Genomic DNA, 26,089 nt, shown 5'->3' with positions numbered 1-26,089 from the left:
TGGAGGAGGGCATGGTAACCCACTCCAGTATTCTTGCCTGGAGAATCCAGTGGACAGAGGAGCCTGGTGGGCTACAGTCCATAGGGTCACACAGAGTCAGACACGACTGAAGTGACTCAGCATGGGACTATGAGTTGTGTGACCTCAGACAGGTCATCCAAGCTCTCTGCGGATTTCTTCATCTGTGGGAGATGAGCAAGGCACCTAGCATGAGTTGGTACACAGTGGAAAGTGGAAAGTGAAGTCGCTCTGTCATGTCTGACTCTTTGAGACCCCATGGACTGTAGCCTACCAGGCTCCTCCGTCCATGGAATTTTTCAGGCAAGAGTATTGGTATGGGTTGCCATTTCCTTCTCCAGGGGATCTTCCCAACCCAGGGATTGAACCCGGGTCTCCCACATTGCAGGCAGGCTTTACCCGCTTAGCCACCAGGGAAGCCACCGCAAAACAGGCTTAGCATTACCTGCTAAGCCACCAGGGAAGCCATCACACAGTAGGCACTCCATAAAGGTGAGCTCTCTGGTCCCTTCATCCTGTTTCATAAGCATTTTTCCTGTTGCTGAATCATCATCAGAACTATCATTGTTAGTGCGGCTTAAATTTCCAGGAAGAAGATCTATAATCATTTACTGAACTGTTTCCATATTATTTGACATTTATCTCATTATCATGCTATTAAAAAGTAAGGTTGACTATGACTGATTCATGTTGATGTTGGCAGAAACCAACACGATTCTGTAAAGCAGTTATCTTTCAATTAAAAAATAAATAAACTTAAAAAAATAAAAATATAAGGTTGAAATGAGTGTGTGTACCTTACAGATTGTTTCACTTTCTGGATTATCTCCTAGGATAGAGGTCCAGAATTTGAGTCAAGAGATATGGATGTTTTTAAGACTTGAGACTTTGATCTGCCTCTTCAGGGACAGAAAATGGCCAAGACGAGATTGAGAGCAGGTTCCAAGCAGAAGCCTCTCAAGTCCTTAGGATACAAGAAGCTCTGACTGCCCAGGTAAGGACTCCAGATTTGATCTTCTAGGTAAGGGGGAATTATTTGAGGGGTTGTTGAAAAGGAGGTGTAAGAGGATGAGACTAGTGTACTCTAGGAAGACCAATCAAGAGTAATATGACCACTGGAGTTTGAGTTTAGAGACAGCAGAAGAAGGAAGGCCATCAAGAGAAGGAGCTGGAACCAAGACATAGGGAAATACAGGTGGTGGGGAAAAGAAAGAGAAAGAAAGAGCCAGATGATGCCAAATCTGGGACTTCCCTGGTGGTCCAGTGGCTAAGACTCCATGCTCCCAATGCAGGGGGACCAGGTTTGATCCTTGGTCAGGGAACTAGATTCTGCATGCCACAACTAAGACCCAGGGCAGCCAAATAAATATTTTTTCTTTTAAAGGAGTTGGAATGAAGACATAGGGAAACATGGGTAGTGGCAAAAGAGAAAGGAAGAGCCAGATGGGCCAAACCTGAGAGAGAACAACCCAAAGCCGAGACTGACAGCACAAAGGTGAGGGGAGGGGTCCGAAGTCTGGAATTAATGACAGAAATGGGCATGTCTCACCCTTCAGCGGTGGCTTCCTGCCCACACTGGTCTTGGAAATGGACTTAGAAACTCTACTCTACTTCCTGCCCACACTGGTCTTAGAAATGGACTTAGAAACTGCCACTGTGGAATGACAATGTCAGTAACATCATATCACCACAGTGATGTGCGAGGTTGGGGACCGGCCATGAGAAAGAAGGTTGACTAGGGCCAGAACACCACCCAGTAAAATCAATGCACCGAAGGCCGATTACAAATCTGGAAGGCAAACAACAGAAAGAAGCCTGTAGCATTGCACTCTGTTTTCTGATGTCTAGTAATCATAGGCATACACTACCACCATGATGTTTGCAAATGAAGGAACCCAGTGTAACTTAGCCAGCTGGCTGCAATGTATTTGAATAAATAATTTAAGTGCAAACCTTATTGGCATACTTTGGAAGACCAGGTGACAGCTTGGAAAAGTGCCTAGAGTAGAATGTTGGATGAGAAAGGTATGTATGTACAAAACTATATCCACAGTATGGCCCAAGCTATGAAAATCAAGGGCTTCCCTGATAGCTCAGCTGGTAAAGAATCCACCCACAATGCGGGAGACCTGGGTTCGATCCCTGGGTTGGGAAGATCCCCTGGAGGGGGAAAGGCTACCCATTCCAGTATTCTGGCCTGGAGAATTCCATGGACTGTATGGTCCATGGGGTCATAAAGAGTCAGACACGACTTAGAGACTCACTTTCATATATTTCATATACTTTCACATGAAAATTATGATTAAATTAGGACAGGGGATTTGGAGAAAAGAAAAACAGCTTGACCTGCTGGTGTATCAAACCACAGGGAATTTTCTCCTTGATTTTCATTTCCATGAGCACTGTATGGATATTTGCAATTCCCTCTTGCCTCAATTTTGCTTGTCTGTAAGCCTGGAGAAGGAAATGGCAAACCCACTTCAGTATTGCTGCCTGGGAAATCCCATGGACAGAGGAGCCTGGCAGGCTATGGTCCATGGGGTCACAAAGAGTCGGACACTACTGAACGACTGACAACAACAGTGGGCCTGGTGAGCAGGGTCTGCCTCCTCTGAGCCTCTGCTCCCTTTCCTGGGCTCACTTCACTCCTCTCTCCTTTCCCCAGCTCTTTGTTGCACAGGGAACCACTCCCACTCCTGGCTGTGATGGGGCATTTCTAATTTAAAGGATGCTATGAGCTGCTCACCCTTTTCCTCCTCCATTTTTCATTTCAGCTAGGCCGTCACTAACCCCTCCAGGGTTGAATTTTAAATCACTACTGGGAGAGGAAAAACTTGCTGTGGAATTTTTAATAACTTTTATTTCAGCACACTTGGAAAAGGGGGGTGGGGTAGGGGGATGTATGGCATGAGATAAACTGTGGCCGCCACAAGTGCGTGACGGCTTCTCTTTTCACTTCAATGTCACTGACTCCCAGCCATCCTCAGGGCCCGGACCTCCTTTCCCTCATTTAGAAAGTGACTCTGGTGCAGATCAGACAATGAATCTTTGTTTTACTCATTGCTCAACACCCAGTATCAAATGCTAGCAAATACAGAGATCTTTAAACCGAGTTATCTTATCAGTATATTTGTGTCCCAAGATGGGTCTAGCGAACACGGTTCAGGAAGTCTAACTAAATACGAGGCACTCAACATTCCAGATTGTCCAGGTCTGCACTGAACTCAGCTTGTAGATGGATGCTGTCTGTGCCTGTCATCTTCAAACTGCTATTAATGTCTCAGTATTATCAGAGCTCATCACAGCCTGCTTGATAAAATCTAGGTTTTAGCTTCTCGGCATGGGGAGTGAAAACAAAGATCAGACTAGAACACAGCTGCCAGCTTCCTACAAAAAAGTAATAATGATAACAAGGACTCCCTGACACTGTCTCAGATACGGGGGCTGGTAGGTCACATCAGCCCTGACCCTGTACGATCAGCCCGGGAGAACCAGCGCTAGGAGCTTCAGAGATGGAATATCAGCACTCTTCCTCTCCTTGGCTCAGTACTGGCACCTGCTCATATGCACAAGGAAGCAGATATGAATGAATTGGTGGCTTTGTTTGGAATAACCTAAATGTACCTCAATAGGGAAATGACTAAATAGACCAGGGAGCATTCATGCAATGGACACTGTGCAGCAGTTGAGATGAATAAAGCAGAGCTGAGAGCGCCACTATGATAGCTCTTCATGATGTCATGTGTGCAAAACCCTCACTGGCCAAACCCTCACTGGTGCACGTGTAAATATGTGCGTGAAATATGCTGTAAGGTCACACAGAGCAGGGTCATCAGGGGTTACCTCCAGTGTGGAATGAGGAGATGAGGGAGACACCAGTCACTTGTGGTTATTTAAATCAAACAAAATTTAAAGTTCAGTTCCTCAGACACACTAGCCACACTGTATGTGTCCAGTAGCCAGAGCTGGCTAGTGGCTACCTTACTGGACAGTATAATAAAAGAACATTTGCATCATCGCACAAAGGTCCTTGAAAAGCTCTGATTTCAAGCTTTACTTTTTATTTGAATTTCCTTTGCCAACAAAAATATTTTATATTACTCCTCACCAAATTTGAAATAAATATAATTGTTAATGTTTCTCCCATTTTCTTCTTCAGGATGAAACTCCTCACAAAATCTGATGGGAATCACTTTCTGTTCAAAGATATGGAATCCAAGAGTTCAACACACACACACACACACACACACACAAACACACACACACATGGACAGTTTTCTGTACTTGCTCAGCTTGGTTCTCACTGGAGCTGATTAAAGACCTGGCGTCATCTTATTTATTCATGCACACACCAGGCAAACAACACAAATGAATCGAGTCTATTAGACATAGATGGAAAAAAACAAACAAACAGGATGCACAAGTCCTCATCCCCCTGGGCATGCTCTCAAGCAGCCGTAACAAAAGGACAAGTGTCACTTGAGTCAGAGAGCCAGTGTGCTGGGACATCAGAGGGTGGAGGTGTCATTTCAGCTTAGGTGCTTCCCAACAGAAATGAGGAACAGATAAGGTGGTGACAAAGAGAAGGGAGGGCCTTCCAGGCAGGGGGAACAGCACTTGCAAAAGCTCGGAGGAGCCAAGTCCAAGTCCAAGAGAGCCTATGAGAAAAGTCAGTAGACCAGTCTGTCCAGGGCTGTGTGACGGAAGCTGGGGTGTCAGGCAAGGGTCAGGTGGTGAGATGCTCCCGGATGCAGGGAAGCTGGGGTGTCAGGGAAGGGCCAAGTGGTAAGATGCCCCTGGATGCCAGGCCAAAGGGGAGGACTGTCATTACACTAAATAACAACCAGGTCACCTTTTATTGTGCTTTACAATGCATAAGGAATCTACTTCCAGTGTCTAGATGGTTGGGGCATGGCCAGGAAGTCACGAAGAATGTGACGGCCCTGGCAGAGGAGTAAGACAAGACCCTGAACTAGGTATGTGCAGCTGGAGGTGTGACACATGTGGGGGAGTCACACGGGGTGAGCCTGCAGTGCAGGCGGGCGGGACATATTCAGTCTCTGGCCCGTGGTGAAGCAGAAATAAGTGGAAAGGGGAATCAGGAGGAAGCAGAGGCTTCTGATGAGGGGTTTCACCAGCCCCAGAGCCGAGGGACGACATTTGGGAGCAGGACCAGAGACGGGGCGGGCGGAACACAGGCTAACCTCAGTCTCTCTCCCTCTTTTTACACAAGATGGCCACCAAACAGAGCTGACAGCTGAAGGGGGGGTGGAGGGGCTCCCTAGGAGCCACGTTAGAGACAGGAATGGCCGGGCCTCTTGGCTTTGGCACAGCATCCGCCATCACAGAGGGAGGCGAGGAACCCGGAGGGCACCAGGCCACTGCAGTTTGGGGCGGGGAGTGAGTTTCAAAAAGTGAAAAAAGTCCGGAGAGGAAAAAAAACAATGAGAACTGAGAAGGCAAAGACAAAGGGCCCAGCAATCAGGCCTCAACTGGTGATCTTCCAGACAGGTTTTCAGTGGAGTTGACCTCAGAATTTCAAATAAAATGAGCCAAGTGGGGAATGACTTTTTTTAAAAATATTTATTTATTTGGCTGTTCTGGGTCTTAGTTGAGGCATGCAGGATCTAGTTTCCTGACTGGGGATTGAACCCAGGCTCTGTTGCATTGAGAGCCCTGAGTCTAAGCCATTGGACCACCAGGGAATTCCCGAAATGACTATTAAGGGAAGAGAAGAGGTAATCTCAGCTTCCATGACTGCTGGTTTAGAAGCATGGGGAAATACTATATGAAACATTGATTTAAAAACAACACCACTGACAGTGCTTGGTCTGCCTCTGTGTGGTTCTTGGGAACACACAGCTTTGGAGGCTCAGCCCTTACCAGGTGTGAATAACTGAGGAAGTCCAGACTGCCTCCAAGATCAGCAGCAGCACAGGCCCCAGGGCTGAGGGTGAACTTCTGAGGTGGCCTTGAGACCTTCTGCTTCCATTGTGGCCTTAGGACCCTGGAGCTATTTTTATAGCTTTGATGATAGAATTACTGCTAACAGAGCATTGTTGGCATTTTATAATTTAATTGGTACTTACTTTATAAACTTCATCAGTATAAGCAGTGTATTGGTTACATATAAAGAAGGAAATGCTTTGTGGACCTTTAAAACCCAGAGAATCCAAATAAATGAGATCAAGGCGGGTGGGGTGGGGTGGGGTGGGGGTTAATAATATTTTTATGCATAGCTGTCTGTAAGGTGTTCTGAGCTCATGATAAGAATTTGTTCATCTGAAATTTATCCATCTGGATATCTACAACTCAGCACATTGAGGCATTCATTTTTTTTTTCCAAGAACACAGAAACTATGGGGTTAAGAAGCCTTCCGATGGATAACTCGTGCCCTCAAAGGGTCTGCTGCTCAGACAGTAGAATCCATCACAGGAAAACAACACAGTGTTAGAAATTTCACTGCTGATTTGGTTTAGGTTTGGAGCTAAGAACCATAAACCAGGACTCGGGATTTACCATTTATGCTTTCCCCATTCCCATGATATTAATATGTCCAGTTTCCTACTGTGGTCACCAGGCAGCCTATAAAAAGTAAGGTTACTCACCTCTCTCTTTCCAACTGAACACATCATATCAAATATAGAAACCGGAGGAAGCTTCATTGTTATAAAGCCAAAATGATTGAGAGCAAGAGTGAGTGCTTTAAATATACAGATGAACTAATATTTAAGACGCAGGCTCTTAAAGGCTAAGATTCCAAGATCAATCATTCAAAAGTTCAAATATATAATCAGAGAGTCTGTCACAGCATGAGCAGTGGGGCTGGAACACAAAATAGGCACCATGCCCAGAGCTGCTAAAAGATAAAGCCGGACCACGGGGTGACCCTGGCGCCAGAGGGGAGTTTCAGAAGCAACACTTCTGAAATGCAAAACAGAATTAGGAGCAAGCACCAGAATTCTGCAAAAAAAAAAAAAAAAGGCAAGACAAGTGCTAGGTTGAGCCACCCTAAAACTGCCATGTAAGCAGCAGTTTAGGCACAGCCAAGACCCATTTTTAATGATGCAGTTCGAGTGCACATGGGCCTACTGGGTATATACCTGCATGAAGAAGAGTGTCCCTCCAGCAGGGCCTGCCCACATTGCAAGAAGCAAAAAGGAGACAGTGTGAAAAAGCAGCTGAGCAGGCTGGGTCCTGAAAGCAGAAACCCAGCTGGCCAGGGACAGCTTCTTAAAAAGTTCTGAATGAGGAGTGGCGATTACATTCTCTAAATCAGACCCTCAGCCTCTGGAGGGGTGGCTCTGTTACCGCTACGTTGTCCTTAAAAAGGATCTGTTGATAGTAAAATATGTATTATGACCTCTCCTATTAACATCTACATCAGCTAACATTAAGCTCGCACTTTGCATCTGGAATTGTTAAGAGGGTTGAATGAATTATTTTATTCAATCCTCCCAGCAACACTGAGGTGGGATCTATGTCCCCATTTTACAGATGAGCAAAACGAGGCTTAGCACAGTTGAGAAACTTATCCAAAATCACACAACTGTTACCTGGGATAGTGGGATTCAAATCCAGGCCTATCTGACTATAGGGTTTTCACACTTCACCGCAGAGCTGCAAAGGAGATACTGAGATTTATCCACTTCCATGTGCTATTAGAAAAAAAAAAATCCACTTTTAGCTAGGGAGATGTAGATCTTTGTGCAGAGATGTCACAAGCCAGCACATTATTAAGAAACAGGTGAATAATAAGGCTATTAAAAGGCTATGCATTTTTAGGAGATGACATCCCTGGGAGATCACAGAAGCCCCAAGGAAGAAATGAAAAAATCAGTCCTGTACAAACACCCAGGCCTGCTTAACCACTGGCCATGTCTGTGCTGGCTGAGACAGGGCTGCAGGCCTGGTCAAGCTGGCCTGTGTTCTGTCTTTAAGGTCCAGCAAGAGTCAGCAATGCCATTGGCAGTGCTCAAAAGGCCTTGTACCAGATGGCTCTCTTTACAGGCTCTCTGCCCACTGCCCTGCTGGCTCTATCAGCCTCCCAGCTGCCAACGCCAGGCTGGACTTCCTGGGTCAGCTTCTTCCACTCTCCGCTCAGTATGTAAGTTTTCCAGCAGTGTGCGCCCTGACCAGCAGCTCTCAATGAGCGCTTTCACTGGGGTGCTGGGGACCCTGCTGGGCTTCGGGTAAGAGCTCGGTGCTGGCTGGCACAGGTCCCTGGCTGTCTTCTGGCATACCAACTGCCAGCAATGCAAAACAGACCTGCGATTGTTTGCATGCCTGTTTTCTTCTTTCCCTGGCTTTCCTGCTGTCTTATTGCAATATAATTCACATGCAGTAGATGCTCAGATCTTACCAGTTCAGTGCTGAGACTCTTGACAACTGTTTGTACACTTGTGTAACCGCCGCCCAAATAAGAGAGAAAACTTTGGGATGTCCCCAAAGAGTTCTCTTTTCCAGCCAACCCCTGCACCCAACTACTATCTGATTTCTAACTTCTATCAGCATTGATTTGTTTTTGCATGTATTCTTGCCTAATCAGAGATACAACTGCCAACATCCGTTGGATCATAGGAAAGGCAAGAGAACTCCAGAAAAACATCTACTTCTTCAATGACTACCCTAAATCCTTTGATTATGTGGATCACAACAAAATGTGGAAAATTCTTAAAGAGATAGGAATACCAGACCACCTTACCTGCCTCCTGAGAAATCTGTATGCAGGTCAAGAAGAAACATTTAGAACTGGACATGGAACAATGGACTGGTTCCAAACTGGGAAAGGAGTACATCAAGGCTGTATATTGTCATTCTGCTTATTTAACTTATATGAAGAGTACATCATGCAAAATGCTCGACTGGATGAAGCACAAGCTGGAATCAAGATTGTGGGGAGAAATATCAATGACCTCAGATATGCAGATGACACTACCCTTATGGCAGAAAGCAAAGAAGAACTGAAGAGCCTCTTGATGAAAGTGAAAGAGGAGAATGAAAGAGCTGGTTTAAAACTCAACATTCAAAAACTAAGATCATGGCATCTGATCCCATCACTTCATGGCAAATAGATGGAGAAACAATGAAAATAGTGACAGACTTTATTTTCTTGGGCTCCAAAATCATGGCAGATGGTGACTGCAGTCATGAAATTAAAAGATGCTTGCTCCTTGGAAGAAAAGCTATGACCAACCTAGACAGTGTATTAAAAAGCAGAGACATTACTTGCTGACAAAGGTCCGTCTAGTCATAGCTATGGTTTATCCAGTAGTCATGTATGGATGTGCGAGTTGGACTATAAAGAAAGCTGAGTGCCAAAGAATTAATGCTTTGAACTGTGGTGTTGGAGAAGACTCTTGAGAGTCCCTTGGACAGCAAGGAGATCCAACCAGTCCATCCTAAAGGAGATCAGTCCTGAATATTCACTGGAAGGACTGATGCTGAAGCTGAAGCTCCAATCCTTTGGCCACCTGATGCAAAGAATTGACTTATTGGAAAAGACCCTGATGCTGGGAAAGATTGAAGGCAGGAGGAGAAGGGGACAACAGTGGATGAGATGGTTGGATGGTATCACTGACTTGATGGACATGAGTTTGAGTAAGCTCTGGGAGTTGGTGATGGGCAGGGAAGCCTGGCATGCTGCAGTCCATGGGGTTGCAAAGAGTCAGACATGACTGAGTGACTGAACTGAACTTGCCTAATTATATCTAAAACATAATTAGAAGATGTTCGATAACCATCCACAGGCCTTTGATGATGAAAAACACTTTGGATCATATCTATGTTCTGCCATTAAAAGACATGCTCCACTATACAACATGTGAAAAATATAAAATAAGGGGGTTTGTGTGTGTGTGTTATTTAAAAAAAATTTTAATGAAGCATAGTTGACTTACAATTTTGCATTAGTTTCAGGTATACAGGAAAGTCAATCAGTTACACACATACAAATAGCCACTCTTTTTTTAGATTCTTTTCCCATATGGACCATTACAAAGTATTGAGCAGAGTTCCCTATGCTCTACAGTAGGTCCTTATGAAGTACCTATTTTAAATAATTTGCATAGGTCAGTCTCAATCTCTCAATTTATTCCTCCCCCCATTTATCCCCTGGTAGCCTAAGTTTGCTTTCTACATCTGTGACTCTTAAAAACTCTTATAAACTCTTTTAAAAACTTTCAAAAAATTAAAAACAGAGCTACCATATGATCTAGTAATTCCATCCCTAGATATATACCAAAAGTTTTTAAGAGTTTAAAAATCACCTGGGATCCTATCACCCAGAAATAACCACTATTAATATTCTAGTGGGTTTCTTTCAGGGTTAGTAGACATGCATTGATGACAGGTTCTCTAGCGTGGCATTAGCATTTTTTGTAAATAAATAAAGCCTGTTGCTGCTGACCTCAGAGCAGGTCATGTGGAGTTGCCTGTGTAAGAGACAGCTCCACCAAAAATCAATCTGCAATTTCAAGCACCAACTCTTGTGGTTCATTTGGGGCCAACATCTGAATTCACTGCTTGTTTTCTTCGGGGGGATATGTCTGACACTCTTTTTTCCACTGGCAGTCACATGACCTCTGCTGGGACCTGAGTTTTACTGCGCAGAAGGACAGTGGCTAGCTCCTTGAGATATACCTTGAGCATAGACCTCCACAACGTGAATAATGCATTTGCCATTAAATCAGACCATCTATGGGCTTCCCAGGTGGCGCTGTTGGTAAAGAACCTGCCTGCCAGTGCAGGAAACACAGGAGATGCAGGTTTGATCCCTAGGTCAGGAAGATACCCTAGAGGAGGAAGTGGCAACCCACTCCAGTATTCTTGCCTGGAGAATCCCATGGATAGAGGAGCCTAGTGGGCTACAGTCCATAGGGTCACACTGACTCAGATACAACTGAAGCGACATAGCACACATACAGATCATCTGCAACAAAATCTCCAAACTGGACCATCATTTCTCTAGCTATTTTCATAAGAATGCAGTCACAGACATGCCCTTGATATTATATAGATTTTCTTTGAAAGATGGCACTTTAATAACATTCTTAATTTTAAGTTGGAGGAGTTTTCTAAGGATCCAAGAATATGATGGTGTCAGTTGCTGAATCTTCTTTTATATACATCCCAAGCAAGAAGGCAACCAATGCAAGGTCATCTTCCCAGCATGAATTATGCTCCAGAACTCTTTTTATCTTGCAAAACTCTGTACCCATTAAACAATGCTCCACACCCCATCCCCTCAGCCCCTGGTGACCTCTGTTCTACCTCCTATCCATGAAGCTGACTGCTCTAGGTATCTCACATGAATGAAATCACAAACGGTGTGTCATTTTGTGACTGGTTTATTTCACTTAGCACAATGTCCTTGGGGTTCATCCCTTTCATGGCACGTGTCAGGATTCCCTTCCTTTTCAAGGCTAAATAATATTCCACTGAATGTGTATACCACATTTTGTTTATCCATTCATCTGTCTAGATATATTTAGCTAGCTCCCATTTTCGGCTGTTTCTCATGATGCTGCTGTGGGCATGGGTGTACTGTATCTTTTTGAGGCCCTGTTTTTGCTTTTTTTGGTACGTATCCAGGGATGGAATTACTAGATCATATGGTAGTTCTTTTTTCAATTTTTTTGAAAAACTGCCATACCATTTTCCATTGTGGAAATTATTTTCCATTTTACATTCCCACTGGCAGTGCACAGGGTTCCAATTTCTGTACACCCTCATCAACACTTGTTATTTCCCGCCTTTTAAAAAAATATATAATAGCCATCCTAATCAGTGTGGAGTGGTATCTCACTGTGGTTTTGATTTGCATTTCCCTAATAGTGATATGGAACATCTTTTTATGTATTTGTTGGCCATTTATATATCGTCTTTGAAGAAATGGCTATTCAAGTCCTATTCCTATTTTTAACCAAGTTGTATTTCTGTTGCTGAGTTGTAGGCAGTCTTTATATATTCTGGATAGAATTCCCTTATTAGATACAGGATTTACAAATATTTTCTGGGTTGCCATTCCATGGGCTGCCTTGTCCCTCTGTTGATGGTGTCCTTTGGTACATCAAAGTTTTAAATTTTTATGTAGTCCAATTAATAATCATGTTTTAAATAAGAATCCATTTGAACTAGAAGAGAAAAGTGTTGGGAAAAAATCCAGACCTGGGTTTTTTCTTAGTTATGCCACTTAATGAGCTGGATGACCCTGGACAAGGCATTTAATTTCTCTGAATTTCATTATCCTTATTTGAAGATTGTGTGTGTTAGTCACTCAGTCATGTCCAACTCTTTGTGACCCCATGGACTGTAGCCTTCCAGGCTCCTCTGTCCATGGGATTTTCCAGGCAAGAATACTGGCGTGGATTGCCACTTCCTTCTCTAGAGGATCTTCCCAACCCAGGGATTGAACCTGGTCTCCCGCAGGTAAAGAGTTGCAGGCAAACTCTTTACCATCTGAGCCACCAGGGAAACCCTATATGAAGATGGGAGAGGGGAAAAGAATATCTACTACGTAAGGCTTTTGTGAAATGTGAATGCACACAGAGCAAGAATCAGAGTGCCCAGCACTTGGAAGACACACGCCTCTTCTCCACGCCTGCCCCAGCATACCTATCAGCAAGTATCAATTCATTCAACAGGACCCCAGGAGAGGCACTGTTTGAATTAACAAAGGGATCATTATCCTGGTCTTATCAATGAGGAAATGGACGCATGGCCAGGTTACATAAAGAACCCAAGACCACAGTGCCTACACAGTTACCACTTAGACCTTCTGCTATGGATGTACCCCTCACCCCCGGTCCCTGCTGTCTCACTCATAGGACAGACCAGTCACCCCAACCCAGGTGCAGACATAAGAACTGGGAAACCCTTAAAGACCATCCAGTCCAGCTCTCCCAACTTACAGATGAGAGAATATGAGGGAGGTTGAGAATCTTGCCCAGATTCACACAGCAACATTGCCTGAGTCACCCTGCCGGCCAACCCTCCCTTCCAGTGTGGCAATGAATGCCCTTGAGAGAGCAGAAGGGAGGCCTTGTACCAGGTCCAGCACCACCCACTCCTCCCCGGAACGCTCAGCCCTGTTCTCCGCTGACAGTGTTGTCTGGGGGAGAATAGGACATTCTCAGCAGTGCTGGGGAACAGAATAGCTTTAGGGGTGAAATTTCTCAAGATAGACAGACAACTGGATGTATTTATTTAGCAGCCCCTGGATCCAGGCCTGCTAGGAGGGCCAGGCCTCTCTCGGGGGTTGAGGAAAACAATGGGATGACCCTGGTATTTTTTCCCCTTTCTACCCTACTGTATAAGCCCCCCAGCCAAGGTCAGCATACCAATTAATGCAGGTGTCCTTGCACTCCAGCCTTGAGACGGAAGGAGCACAAGGGAGCAGAGTGCTTTATCCAGGAACATTCTGGCCAAGCGCTTCCAAGCAATGAGAAACAGACATTTCATTGCTTTTGCTTCAAAAGGCCTTTTCATCTTTCTTGTTTTGTGAAGGAATAATGCACAGATGATATGAATGGAAATCAAAATAAGGATTTGCCCATAATTATGCCACTAAGTAACCTTGCTTTTTGAAGAAAATGATTGTATCATTTATTCTGAGATCCATAAACCAAGAAAGAAAGGTGTAGGAATGACTCTCTAACTGCCTCAACCATCTCATCGGTAGGCCAATTTGGCTACTTCTCATGACTAACACCATTAAAATCTGGAGGAAAAGCCAAGTGGTTATATTCTGGCATATTCTTTATTCTATAAAGAATATTTTATTCTATACAAAATTATGATCTATGCAGGAAGGCACAGTAAGATGATAAAATATTATTGTCTCTGACCTTGGAGAGATTCCTCAGCCCACCATCACTGGTATCTTGGAAACCTGAATTGCCACGTGTGTATGCATAGTTGGATGAATGACACATATAACTATTTTGCAGTTCAATGCAAATATCTGAGCTCTTACTACATACCAGAGATTTCCCCTAGGTGCCAGGAAAAACAAAGAAGTTTAAGATAGAGGTTGTGTCCTCAAGAGGCTCACAGATCTACTGTGTAAAGACATAAATGACATTTAGTGTGACAAACACATGATAAAAATAACAGCAAAGTATAAGATACAGTTAGGGACACAAAGAGGGCTTGGCAGAGGCTGCAGAGCTCTGAATTTTTTCAGCATCCATCCTGTATGATTCAGCTCCAGGAGCACCTCCCGCACAAGTAGTGAGAGGCTAGGAGTGATGCTAGGAATGCATCGCTTTATTACAAGCAGGGCCTTTCTAGAGATCTTCACCCAAGGTCTTTATAAATGTGCTTGTACCTTAGAGGTTCTGATTTATCAATGCTATTTCACATACCATTCACCTAAAAACAAAGTTGGGACATGGAGAGAAGTCTTTCCAAATAGTTATGATGAAGCTTGGAGCCCTACCAAGCTACGAATCTCCTGGTTCCCAGGTGCTTGAATTTACCTGAGTCATTCTATAGGGTAAGGAAAAAGTTGGCATTTGAGCCCAGAAATCCTAATTCTCAGATTTATAGGCAGACTTCAGGATGTGCATTAGGGCACTGAGGTTCCAAGTCCTCACCAGGCAGCCATATTCCTAGATGTAAAGCCACAACTAAACTACATACAAGCTACTAAAATATTCTGTTTGGAATTCTCTTGTGGGGAAATGTGCTGTTTGGCATAAGACACTCGTCAACGCCATCAGGTACAAAAGCAGTGTTTTAATCTCACATGCAGTTCTGTGAACACTTGCTCAGGAGACAGTGGAGAGAATGAACTTCACCCAGCTGCGTGACCTTGGCCAGATGATTGGTCTTCCGAATCTCTGTGTTCCCACCTCAGCCACCGACGTAACGACATCCACCACCATAATGGTTGTTCTGAGTGCAGACACTGCACAAAATGACTAAACATCGCTACAGTCTAGTAACGCATAAGGATTTAGCATATTCTAAGGACTTAGATGAAGATGTCATTCCTGTCCTCTTTGTGGTCTAAGAGATTTTCTCATCTTTCTGGTACAGAGATGAGAGGGACACAGTCATGGCCCACCAATCTGTGGATAGTCTTCTAGGAGACAAGCAAGTGCTCAACAGAATGGGCGTTATGTCCCCTCTCAGGGCTCCCATCTGGCAGGCAGACTTCCCAGGGTCAGGGGCTCAGCTTGCCATTTCTGCAGCAGCTCTCGGGTTTGTATTCTTATTACCCAAAACTTCTGTCTAAGGATTTTAACAAATACAGTCAAAGTATGACATAATGCATCCTCATAAGCAGGGATTATCACTGTTTCTGGAGAGGGCATGGCCATGCCCCAGAAGCATCCACAAGAATTACTCAGATGGTGATAATATTCCCCTTCATAGGTACCATGTTTTATAAAGTAAATACATGTATGGGGACATTTTCTCATTTGACCCCTCTCTCAGGGGTTGCTAGTGGTAAAGAACCTGCCAGTCAATACAGGAGACGTAAGAGATGAGGGTTCCATTCCTGGGTCAGGAAGATCCCCTGGAGGAGGGCATGGCAACCTACTCCAGAATTATTGCCTGGAGAATCCCATGGACAGAGGCACCTGGTGGGCTACAGTCAATAGGGCCGCAAAGGGTTGGACATGACTTAAGTGACTAAGCATGCAGCATGCACATACAAAGCAAATTAATTATCCCCATTGTTATCGGGGAGGAAATACGCTCAGAGAGAGGAACTAGGGACCTAAGCCTTGCAGGTGGCCACTGGGGACTTGGACCACCATCCCTCTCACACACACAGCGAAGTCCCAACCCCGCCTCTCAGAGGCAGCAATCGCTGCTTCTAGACTGGGTGGACCTGAAGATGTAGGGAAGGAGTTTTAAATTCATGGACAAACTATCAGAAAAGCAGACGCTCCCCCCGTGAACAAACGTCTCGATCTCTAGAGTCTTTCTCAGTTCTCCAAGCCCTGACTAGGGACCATGTTGTTAAGAACAATGCAAAGCAGGCATGTGTGGGACTCAGTGCTGGCTGACAGCCCCACCCTTCTGCCCGTCTCTCTCTCTTTGTTTTCCGGATCATTAATTTTATTTTATTTTTTAATTGAAAGATAATTGCTTTACAGAATTTTGTTGTTTTCTGTCAAACCTCAACGTGAATAAACCATAGGTATACATGAGAGGCAGCCCATGTTCCCGTTTTTCATGACATCCCTGGCACTTGCCTTCTGTCTTCCACTCAACCTACTCTCCTGACTCCTCTCTTACTTACCCTTTCCTCATCTAGGTCCACAGACTCTTCCTGGGGCCCTTTCTCTCTCTGACAAAGTAAACAGTCATAAAGGAGGTGGGCAGGCTGCCAAGAAGCAGAGGCTCCAACCAGAAGTGACAGCTCCTAGCTTCTCTGCTGACCGGCCTGTAACCAACCAGAAGGCATGTCCCCTCAGGAGTTCATGCCTGCTGTGTGCACTCTCTTCTCTCCCCAGATTAACATGTGCCACTCTCTGGGTACACGGAGCTCTGCAAAGGAAAGACCCATATTCTCTGAAACATTTGGAATATTCTAGGGACAGCAGTGTAGGAGTGGGGGCAGGGGTGAGCCCACAGTCTGGAGTTGGAATGCCGAGGTTCAAATCCCAGTGCAATCACATAAGTGTGCAGCCACAGGTGGGTCACTAAAACTCTCAGCATCTCAATTTTCTCATTTCTAAAATGAGAATAATAATTCCCAATCCCCAGAATTTGGGGAGGATTAAATCAATAAGTGTTTTTGAATTCTGATGCCAGAGAAGACTCCTGAAAATCTTTCGGACTGCAAGGAGATCAAACCAGTCAATCCTAAAGGAAATCAATCCTGAATATCTGGAAATCAACCCTGGAAGGACTTATGTTGAAGCTGAAACTCCAATACTTTGGCCACCTGGTGAGAAGAGCCGACTCATTGGAAAAGACCCTGATTCTGGGAAAGACTGAAGGAAAAGGAGAAGGGGGCAGTGGAGGATGAGGGGGTTAGATAGCATCACCAACTCAATGGACATGTATTTGAGCAAACTCCAGGAGATACTGGAGGACAGAGGAGCTTGGTGTGCTGCAGTCCACAGGGTCACAAAGAGTCAGAAATGACTTATCCACTGAACAACAAAAACAATCAGTAAATACTTTAAAAGTGCTTAGACTACTGCTTGGCACCATAGTAGTGCCCAATGAATGGAAACAAAATTATAAGGAGATAAATTTTAGAAAAGACCTCTAGCTCAGGGTTCATTCATTCAAGAAGGATCAAAAAGTAGGTTTTTGAGCATCTGCTCTTCACCAGGCAGTGCTCTGTGCCCTAAAGATGCAGTAGGGAACAAGAGAAGTGAACTGTGGGAAACACAGACAAGAGGAATACTCGATTGTGGTCAATGGCTGTGCAGTGAATTAAAATATAAGTCCCCTACATACAAGTGAGTTTGGTTCGAAGAGCAAGTTCATAAGTCCAACAAAGTTAGCCTAGGCACCCAACTAACACAATTGGCTATGTAGTACTGTACTGTAATAGGGTTCTAATAATTCTCACATAAATAATACATACATAAAAAACAAACACAAAAAATAAACATTTTAAATCTTAGAGTACAGAACCTTGAAAAGTACAGTAGTACAGTGCAACAGCTAGCATCCTGGAGCTGGCTTCAAGTGAACAGGCAAGAAGAGTTACTGACTGGAGGAGGGAGACAAGGTGGGAGATGGTAGAGCGGAAGGAGCTTCAGCAAAAGGAGGCGGAGGGAAAGCTGCAGTTTCACTCATGCCATGACGGCACAGGTGCAGGTTCCTTGCTGGAACCAGATACACGTTTGCATCTTTGAAAGTGTGCAGCTTGAAGGTTCGTATGTAGGGGACTTACTGAAAGGCAAGCGAATGAGAGGGATAGACAGCTTCCATGGATTGTAGAGGCAAGAATGGCTTCTCCAGGGAGCAAATTCTCAAAAGACATGCAGAGTGACATTCATCCATGAAGGGAGAAAATAACATCCACAGCTTCGAAGGTGGGCGAGAGCCTCGGCAAGTCCTGGCTCATCCAAACTAGGAAGGAAGCCACGAGCAGAGTCTCCAGCAGTTTCTGAGGGAGGAGTCAGAACCCACAAACTCCAATTTGGACCAATCTTCATACTCTACAAGGGGCTTCCCCTGTGGCTCAGCAAGTAAAGAATCTGCCTGCAATGCGGAAGACCTGGGTTCAGTCCTTGGGTTGGGAAGATCCCCTGGAAAAGGGAAAGGCTACCCACTCCAGAATTCTGGCCTGGAGAACTCCATGGACTGTATAGTCTATGGAGTTGCAAAGAGTCGGACATGACTGAGCGACTTTCTCTTTCTTTCTTTTCTTTCATACTCTACGAACTGGGATACAGCCAATGAGGGGAACTATATTTTCAAAAGAAAAATAGAATTTAGGTCAATACTTTTGAAATATCTCCTTCTTAAGGAGGAACTCCGGGAGGAATTTACCGTAGCATCTCAAAAAGCTGTATTTGTCCTAGGCAACTGCATTTAAAAAAAAATTTTATAGATGCCATGAGTTTTGCAAATGACTTTTCTCCTGTGAGCTACAGGAAGCTCAAAACTGAATTTGCAACAGGGCTAGATGGTAGGTACTTTTTCCCTGATACGACTTTATTTTTGGCTTTTTCCCCTCTGTTTTACTCTTAGATTTTCTTTGAGTTGATCTCTTTATTTATCATAGCACAGGTGTGTGTGTGTGTGTGTGTGTGTGTGTGTGCGTGTGTAAAATATATGCTCCAAATCCTCTTTAGTACTAGCTAGATTATAATAAATGTACTGTTTGAGGTAATTTAGCACCTATTTAAAAATAAACAAACTATTTTTTATATCTTCTTATATAACCCACATTTTATGTGCCACGGGAATTTTTTAAGTTTCAGTTCACCTTATCCCCACCTGCGCCCACTCCCACCCACCCACTCTTTTTTTTAAGGGGCAAACATCTTCTACTACATATGCACAGTTGTAACTGGTCCAAAACTTTCTCACTCCTGCAGCTGTAGCATCTATCTCTTTCTCTTTTCTTCATCTTCCCATCATCCCCCCCTCCCCTCGCCCACATACATTCTGCACAGTGCCCCCTAGTTTTCATTTCTTTAAAGCATCAGTTGAGCAAAATCAGCCATTTGACAGTTTCAAACTCTTCCCCAGCTCCTACTGCTCATAGGGATGAATGGAAAACTCCTTATCCTGACAAAATCTCCTTCTCATCACACACTTCATCACCTAAACTCTGCCCAGTCCCAGGTAGCTCCGCTAACTCCGCTGGCTGACTATTTGAAGAGTAACTCCATTCCACCTTGCAAAAACTGTGTAATTTTACTGAACCTGTCTCTGTATTGTTAAATTTTTTGCAGGTCTTTACAACTCATTTGCCCACTGGAATTGGCATCTTTTTGATGCTCAGTGTAGTATCATATAAAGTTGATACTCTACAAATATTTGACAGTTCATGTCTCTTTCCCTTCAAAATACAAAGCATAGAGCAAATGACAGACAAAAGGTTAAATCCTCAATAAATAAACTAGTCATATTCATATGACAATTCACTAAAACGCAAAAAGTTAGAAAACATAGGAAGTTTTAACTTCACTAGTAATAAAGAATACAAGTTAATGTGTTGTTTGCTATCAAATTAACAAAGATAAGGGAAAAAAATCTCAATCTTTAAAGCTTTTGAGAGTGAAAGGAGACAGGTACTCTCATAACTGCTGGTGTAATCAATACAAATTGAAAACAATTTGACAATATGTAAAAGCTTTAAAATGTCTATACACATTAGTGTGTGCGTTCATGCACGCATGCTAAGTCACTTCGGTCATGTCTGACTCTTTGTGACCCCACGGACTATAGCCTGCCAGGCTCCTCTGTCCATGGGATTCTCCAGGCAAGGATATTGGAATGGGTTGCCATGCCCTCCTCCAGGAAATCTTCTCAACACAGGGATCTAACTCACATCTCCTGCAGTTTTTGCATCACAGGCAGATTCTTTACTGCTGAGCCACGTGGGAAGCCCCAATTCACTGGAGGGTTAGGGACATATTCCGAAGTCCAGAGACAGCCCTGGGCACCAGGGACTCCTCCCAGGGTTATAATACTGAATCTTTATGAACAACTTAAATGTACAATAAGGAAATTATATGTCCATTAAGTGGACTGTTACAGGGCATTAAAAATGGCAGCCAGTGATTCTGTGTTAACTTGGGGCTGGGGGAATGCTTATATGTAAAGTTAAGTAGAAAAAAATAAAATACCAGATTATAGGAAATGAATAATTCTAACCACATAAACAAATGCATAAAAGAAAAGATATCAAAACAGTAAAAGCAGTTATACTTGCTTATAGTTGATTGTGCTTTCCAGGTTTTCTAGAAAGATTGGATGACTACCAGAGGGGTGTGCGGAAAAGATGCTTTTCTTTCTTTTTTGGCAGTGTGCTGTGGCTTGCAGGATCTTAGTTTCCCGACCAGGGATCGAATCCGTCCCCACCCCACCCTCACGTCCTGCAGTGAAGTGCAGAGTCCAAACCACTGGATTACCAGGGAATTCCCAAAAGATGCTTTTCAAGTAGATTTTTTTTCTTTTCTTTATACCAGGAACAGCATCACAAGCACCGTTATTGAGCTTTGAGACATAAGTTTTCATTTATTTTATTTTTGCACCTGTTTTAAAACTAAGAAACAGAGAGACGAGAGAAAGTTGAAGAAAGGGAAGGAGAGAGAGAGTGAGGGCAGCTCTCTGACCCTGATTAATCCTTGCCATGAAACAAGCATTGTTATCTTGTGGAACTAGGAGACAGGTTCAGAAAGTCAAGTTCAAGGTTACCTGAGGGCAGAGGCGCCACCACAACCAGGCTACCACGCCAGGATCAGGCAAGAGAAAGAGAAACCAAAGGGCAAGGCAGGTGAGCACAAAATCTCAGGGGTGATTTATAGAATAGTGTAAAAGGGTGGTTCTAGTGGTAAGATTGCGGTGGTTTTTTCCCCTCCTCACTTTTCCACGTTTTCCATAAGGTGATATGAACTTTTTGTTTTTATTTATGTGCAAGAAGAAAACTGCAACCGTTTGAAATCACTGAACTGTGAGCAGCAAGAGAGAAAATAGGCTCTACTCATCCTGAATTCCCTCCTAAGGGGAATACAGGGGTCGGAGGGGAAGGGGGGAACAGTCTCACAACCCCGACTTGAACTATATGCCGCACCACGGGGCCGCCTCAAGGATTCAGGGGACGAGGGTGGAGCGTGTGTGCGTGTGTGCATGTTGTGGGAGTCTCCTGTGATGAGGAGCAGCACGACTCCATGGAACTGTCCACAAAGGTGAGCCGTTGTGTCACAGGTGGAGTCAGCCCCCCCTTGCATGTCTCCCCACCATCCACAAGTCACACACAAGCGCTCTGTAAGGCACATTTACAGGAAGCTGTGTACCATGGCTGTTTTCCCTATGGTCAGCTTTCTGGATCACAAAGCATGAAGAAAGGCATGTGTTGGGGATGGGGCAGCAGGCAGCACCTAGAGGTGAGGAGGGGTTCGTTAGGGCAGCTTTAGTTAGGAGGATGGGGCCACCCAGACAGGGGTTCTGGGAAAAGCCATCCCAATCATCTTCACGTCCAGCTGCCCTGATTCCGAGGGCAGCATTTCTTAGAGAGCTTGGCCTCACCTCTGGGTGTCAGTGGGGGGCTTCTAGGCAAGACCACTGTGGCTTCATCCCTGGGGAAAGGGTTAGGGAAATTTTTAATTATGTAATTCTAACATACACACACACACAAAAAAAAACCTAATGGGAATCCATTTTTTGCAGAGAATTCGCCCAGTCTTCCCGCCCCAGTATAAAGTGCTTTTATTTTCCCAGAACGTCAATCTACGTTCATAGGTATAAACAAGATTATGGGGAGTCACCTGTGGCCTTTTGGAGAGCCATTTCCAAACAGTGACTGGGGTTTAGGAATGAGTGAGGGCTCAGAGCGGCATGGTTAAGTCTGGTGAAGGGAAGCAGACGTGGTTCAAAGGCTTGAGTGGTTAGCTAGGTCAAGGTGATTTGTGTGTTCAAGTGGGAGGTCGGGGAGATGATGCAAACATGCATCTTCAGGAGCCTCAGAGAGGAAGAGAGAAGGGCAAAGGCCCAGGAGGACCTGAAGGGCACAGGCTCTTGAGTGATTTGTCTTGTGAGTGCAGAACCTCTTATAACGCACTGTCACATCCAGGGGCCAGCCCTGAGGCTCACACAGAACTGGGCGATACATGGGTATCTTGTCATTTAATACAGAGATGTGATTCCAAGAGACAAACCCACCTGTCTAAGGTGAAATAGCCATGATCTGACTGTGGGTTGAGATGGGCTGATGCCAGGTTTAGGATTCTTTCTGTCCCAGATGATACCGTGTCCTCTAGTAAAGACAAGGGACCCTTATTCTCCCATAGATGGGAGGAAGAAGATGGGGGAAACTGAGGACCCAGAGAGACTGAGATTTCGAGGACAGAGGGAAGTGAGGAGGAGACAAGAGGGGAGATGAAGACCTGTCCAGCATCACCATGCAGCTGAGAGGCAGCAACGGGAGTGAGGTTATGCACATTGACAATGGATCCTGTAACCAGGTACAGGTCAAGGGACACCTTTACCTAAAGCTCTTAGGTGACTGTTGGCTCCACACAGGGGCCTCACTGCCCATCAGTTAATGAAATCCCTGGTGGCATTTTCCTAATGAGCACTTACCTAGGGCATTAGGGGAGGGGTACTGGGCTTGGAAGCCCCCATTTTCATTTTGCTCCTTTCTATATAACTGTATCACCCTGGATAAGCCACTAGAAAAATAAGAACCAAATATAAGAAGTCTATTGTTCTACACCTTCCCAATCTCCCTATTCACTTCTTATTTCATCATTCAACTGCCTCTGAGGACAGAATGATTGAAAGTATGACATGGACCCTTTCTTTTCAAAAGCATCAAGAAAATACTAAAATCCAGGCCAACAAGCCCTCCCCTTGGAGAGTGGGTGCCTCTCACAACTCCTGAGACAAGGCTTTGCACTAAAACTCAGTAATCATCTCCCAACCAGCACTGGCAAGACTCTGCTGCAGGCAACTGCCCAGAGGATTCCTTCATTATAATCTTTCTATGAATGATTCAGGGGTGAGGACCATCGCTGTTTGTGTCTGGAGGAATAAGAACATATTATAAAAGAGACCTGAAAATCTGTGATGTATCCAAAAATAGCACCCAGATACGCCAGCTTCCCAGCTCATCTTTCTGTACCATCCAACTCTTCCTTGACTTGCCTCACGCAACAAGGGTAGTTTGGGACCCCCACTGCTCAGGTATCCTGGGATCAGTCATCAAACAGTCTTGGACTGAATGCTGCCAGGTGACCCAGCAGAACTAGCCCTCCTAATTCTCACCCACTCTGATGGGCCTTGTCCTAACTCCTTCTCCACTGCAGGTGCCCCTGCAGTCACATGCTTTTGTCAAGTGATCTGCAGCCTTAGGCTGCTCACTCTGCAGAAAAGAATGGGGGGGGGGGGGTGGACAGAGAGTAAGAAAATATAGCTCTCTCCTGGGAACCTCACAAGCTTCTAGCTTATAAAACATAACTGCCTTGCTACCATTTCTGCAGAGTCCCCACTGGCCAGCAGCACACGCTGTGAAGTCAATCCCCTCCCACTCCACTCCCCAACCTCGGCCCATTGGGAGAGAAAGGATACTTGCTGAAGGGATCTGCTGATGTTCCCCATGGTTCAGAAATGCACATGTGTGACCAAAGGGGGCAGGAGAGGAGGCTGATCATAAGGTGGAGTGTCTCTAAATAACGAGGCCCACCGACTGCTGAGCCTCTCTGTACTCCGCTCTCAGCTTCCTGTGCCTCCAACAAACTTTGTGACTCAGTGTTTGCAGAGTGAGGCAGCCAAGCAGACTCGGTGATGGATTAAATCCAGAATGTGCTTTTCTTCCAACACTCACCCCTTGGCTGCCACCTGAGCCCCTACCTGCCTGCGGGGGTGGGAGCTGAGCATAGCTCCAGCTCTTCTGTTGGCCCTAAATAGCTACCAGAGCCTGAGTTCTGACACTTTGGTCCGTGGGTATCCTCTCTCTCTTCTCTGTCTCTGTCTGTCTCTGACACACACAGCAGCTGGAGGCTCTGTAATGCAGTTGATTTCCAAACTGGTCTGGGTCTCCTGTAGTCCATTCCTCCAGGCTGCAATCTGGACCCCGAGTGCTCTTTTCTTCACCCACACTGCCTCCAAACCCAGAGGAATTCCTGGAAATTTTTAAGGCAGAGCAGGGCATCATGAGGGTCTGGCTAACTGTTGCACATCAGTTGAGGGGATGGCCGTGGAAGGGGGCAAGAGAGATCGGGTGACAGACAGAGGTGGCCACCCAGAGCTGCCTGGCACCCTCGGCAGCGTCTCTCCCCTTCAGCACGGCCGAGGGCTTACCCGGAAGTTCGGGAGCTTGGGTCCCACGCGCGGCAGGGGCGAGCAGAGGCCAGGTCCATCCAGGGGCGGCGAGACCAGTCTCCCAGAACTGGCTCGCTGGCCAGCCCTCTGCATCGCGGGCGCCGCCTCCCACATCCTCGGAGCCCGCACAAGGCAGCCAGTGAGCGTCTCCCCGCAATTCCGGACCGGCTTCCCGCATAAAACTCCCCAGCACAACCTGCTTTTGTTAATTCTGCAAATGCTGTCACACGACCACCTCCACCAACACCCCCTGTCTCCTCGGCACTAAGGGAGACTCGCTTTCCCCGAAACCCAGCTGCTTCGGATCCCCGGAGCCCCGCCGCACCCCGACGGACCACCGCCCACGCGCCCAGAGCCCTCAAACAAGCGGCCCGAAGGAGCACAAGGACCCCTGGGTCTCCGGTCCTGAGCATCTTTGTCCTCCCAACGCAGGCGCGCGCACACCGAGCGACAGAGAGAGCCCAGCCGGGCACCGAGTCCGCACCCCCTGGCCTCGCCGGGGCCCCGCAGGGGGACAATGGTACGCGTCCTGCAAGTTTGCCAGCCCGGAGGCAGAGAGCCCTCCTTACCGTACATCTTGGCGGGGCGAGCGCCTCCCGGGAGGCCGCGTCGCCTGCAGCCAGCTCCCGGCGGCGCCGGCCTTTCATTCACAGCCGGGTTGGCGGATGGCGGCGGGCGGCGGAGGCCGGGGCGGAGCGGGAACCGGAGCGGGTTCGGGAGCGAGAGCGGGGGCCCAACGCGCTAGGGCAGGGGCCGGGAGCCGCGCGCCCATTCAGCAGCCGGGGCTGAGCGCGGCCGGCCTCCGCTCGGGTTTCTGGGCTGGGTTGCGCCGAGAGGGGCGGAGGCTATGCTAATATTGTCCCTCCTCCCGGGCTCAGTCACTGTCTGGCCGCCCCGCCCACACCCATCCCGCCCCGCCCCCTGCAATTCCCACCCTCCTAGAAATCCAGATCCTTAGAAGCACCTTTCCTGGGCTGTCAACCCCAGGTGCTGGATGGAGCGTTTTCCAGCGGCAGCGTCCCCTAAGGGAAGTGACCCGCCCTGCTCCGGTTGGAATGCTTAGGCCGACAGCTAAGATCTCCCGTATAACGTGCGGGGGCCCCGAGGGTCAGCAGGGGTGCTGCAAACTGCAGATGTAGCACCCCCCCCCAAATTTATCTAGAATGCATTGGCTAAGCCAGGGTGCGCCAGGTAGAGGAATTGGGGGGGGAGTATCACCCCCTCCCTTGGCCCCCTTAATAGACCCCGTTCCCTAATCAAGCCCTAGGCTATTACCCTCCCAGCCACTCTTTGGTCAAGTGCTTACTACAAAATCGCGTCCTTCCTGGGCCAAGAATGCAGGAAATGCACCCCGTCCTAGCCCTTAATCGCTGCAGGAAGTCACTTGCTCTTCCTCTCCCGAATTCACACGTGTAATTCACATGCTCCGTGTCCAGGATACTCTCTACCTATGCCCCAGGGATCACTCTCTGGACTCAGACACAGAGGGGCAGAAGGCTCATGCCCATAGCCTGAAGACAAACTCTAGCCCAGCTCAGGGCTTCCCTAAGGCTTCTTACCCTCCATTTCACATCTACAGCATGGTTGAAGGGG

General features: G+C 46.1%; 1 protein-coding gene across 6 annotated transcripts in view; it reads right to left on the bottom strand.

Moving 5' to 3' along the window:
- EFR3B (EFR3 homolog B) overlaps positions 1 to 25,398 on the bottom strand; it is a 95,499-nt gene extending 70,101 nt beyond the window's left edge. For 3 of the 6 annotated variants that reach the window (XM_043917333.1, XM_043917334.1, XM_043917335.1), the window contains exon 1: positions 25,066 to 25,398. In XM_043917333.1, the coding sequence (XP_043773268.1) occupies positions 25,066 to 25,072 (7 nt within the window). In that variant the 5' untranslated portion in view covers positions 25,073 to 25,398. The remainder of the gene's footprint in view (positions 1 to 25,065) is intronic. The other 3 variants (XM_043917331.1, XM_043917332.1, XM_043917329.1) reach the window with 2 other exon arrangements.
- Between the last annotated feature and the right edge of the window lie 691 nt (positions 25,399 to 26,089).

Source organism: Cervus elaphus, chromosome 11, assembly GCF_910594005.1.
Source record: "Cervus elaphus chromosome 11, mCerEla1.1, whole genome shotgun sequence".
NCBI lineage: Eukaryota > Metazoa > Chordata > Mammalia > Artiodactyla > Cervidae > Cervus > Cervus elaphus.
The sequence above is the reverse complement of the archived record's forward strand: the minus strand, read 5'-3'. Positions and strand labels throughout refer to the sequence as shown.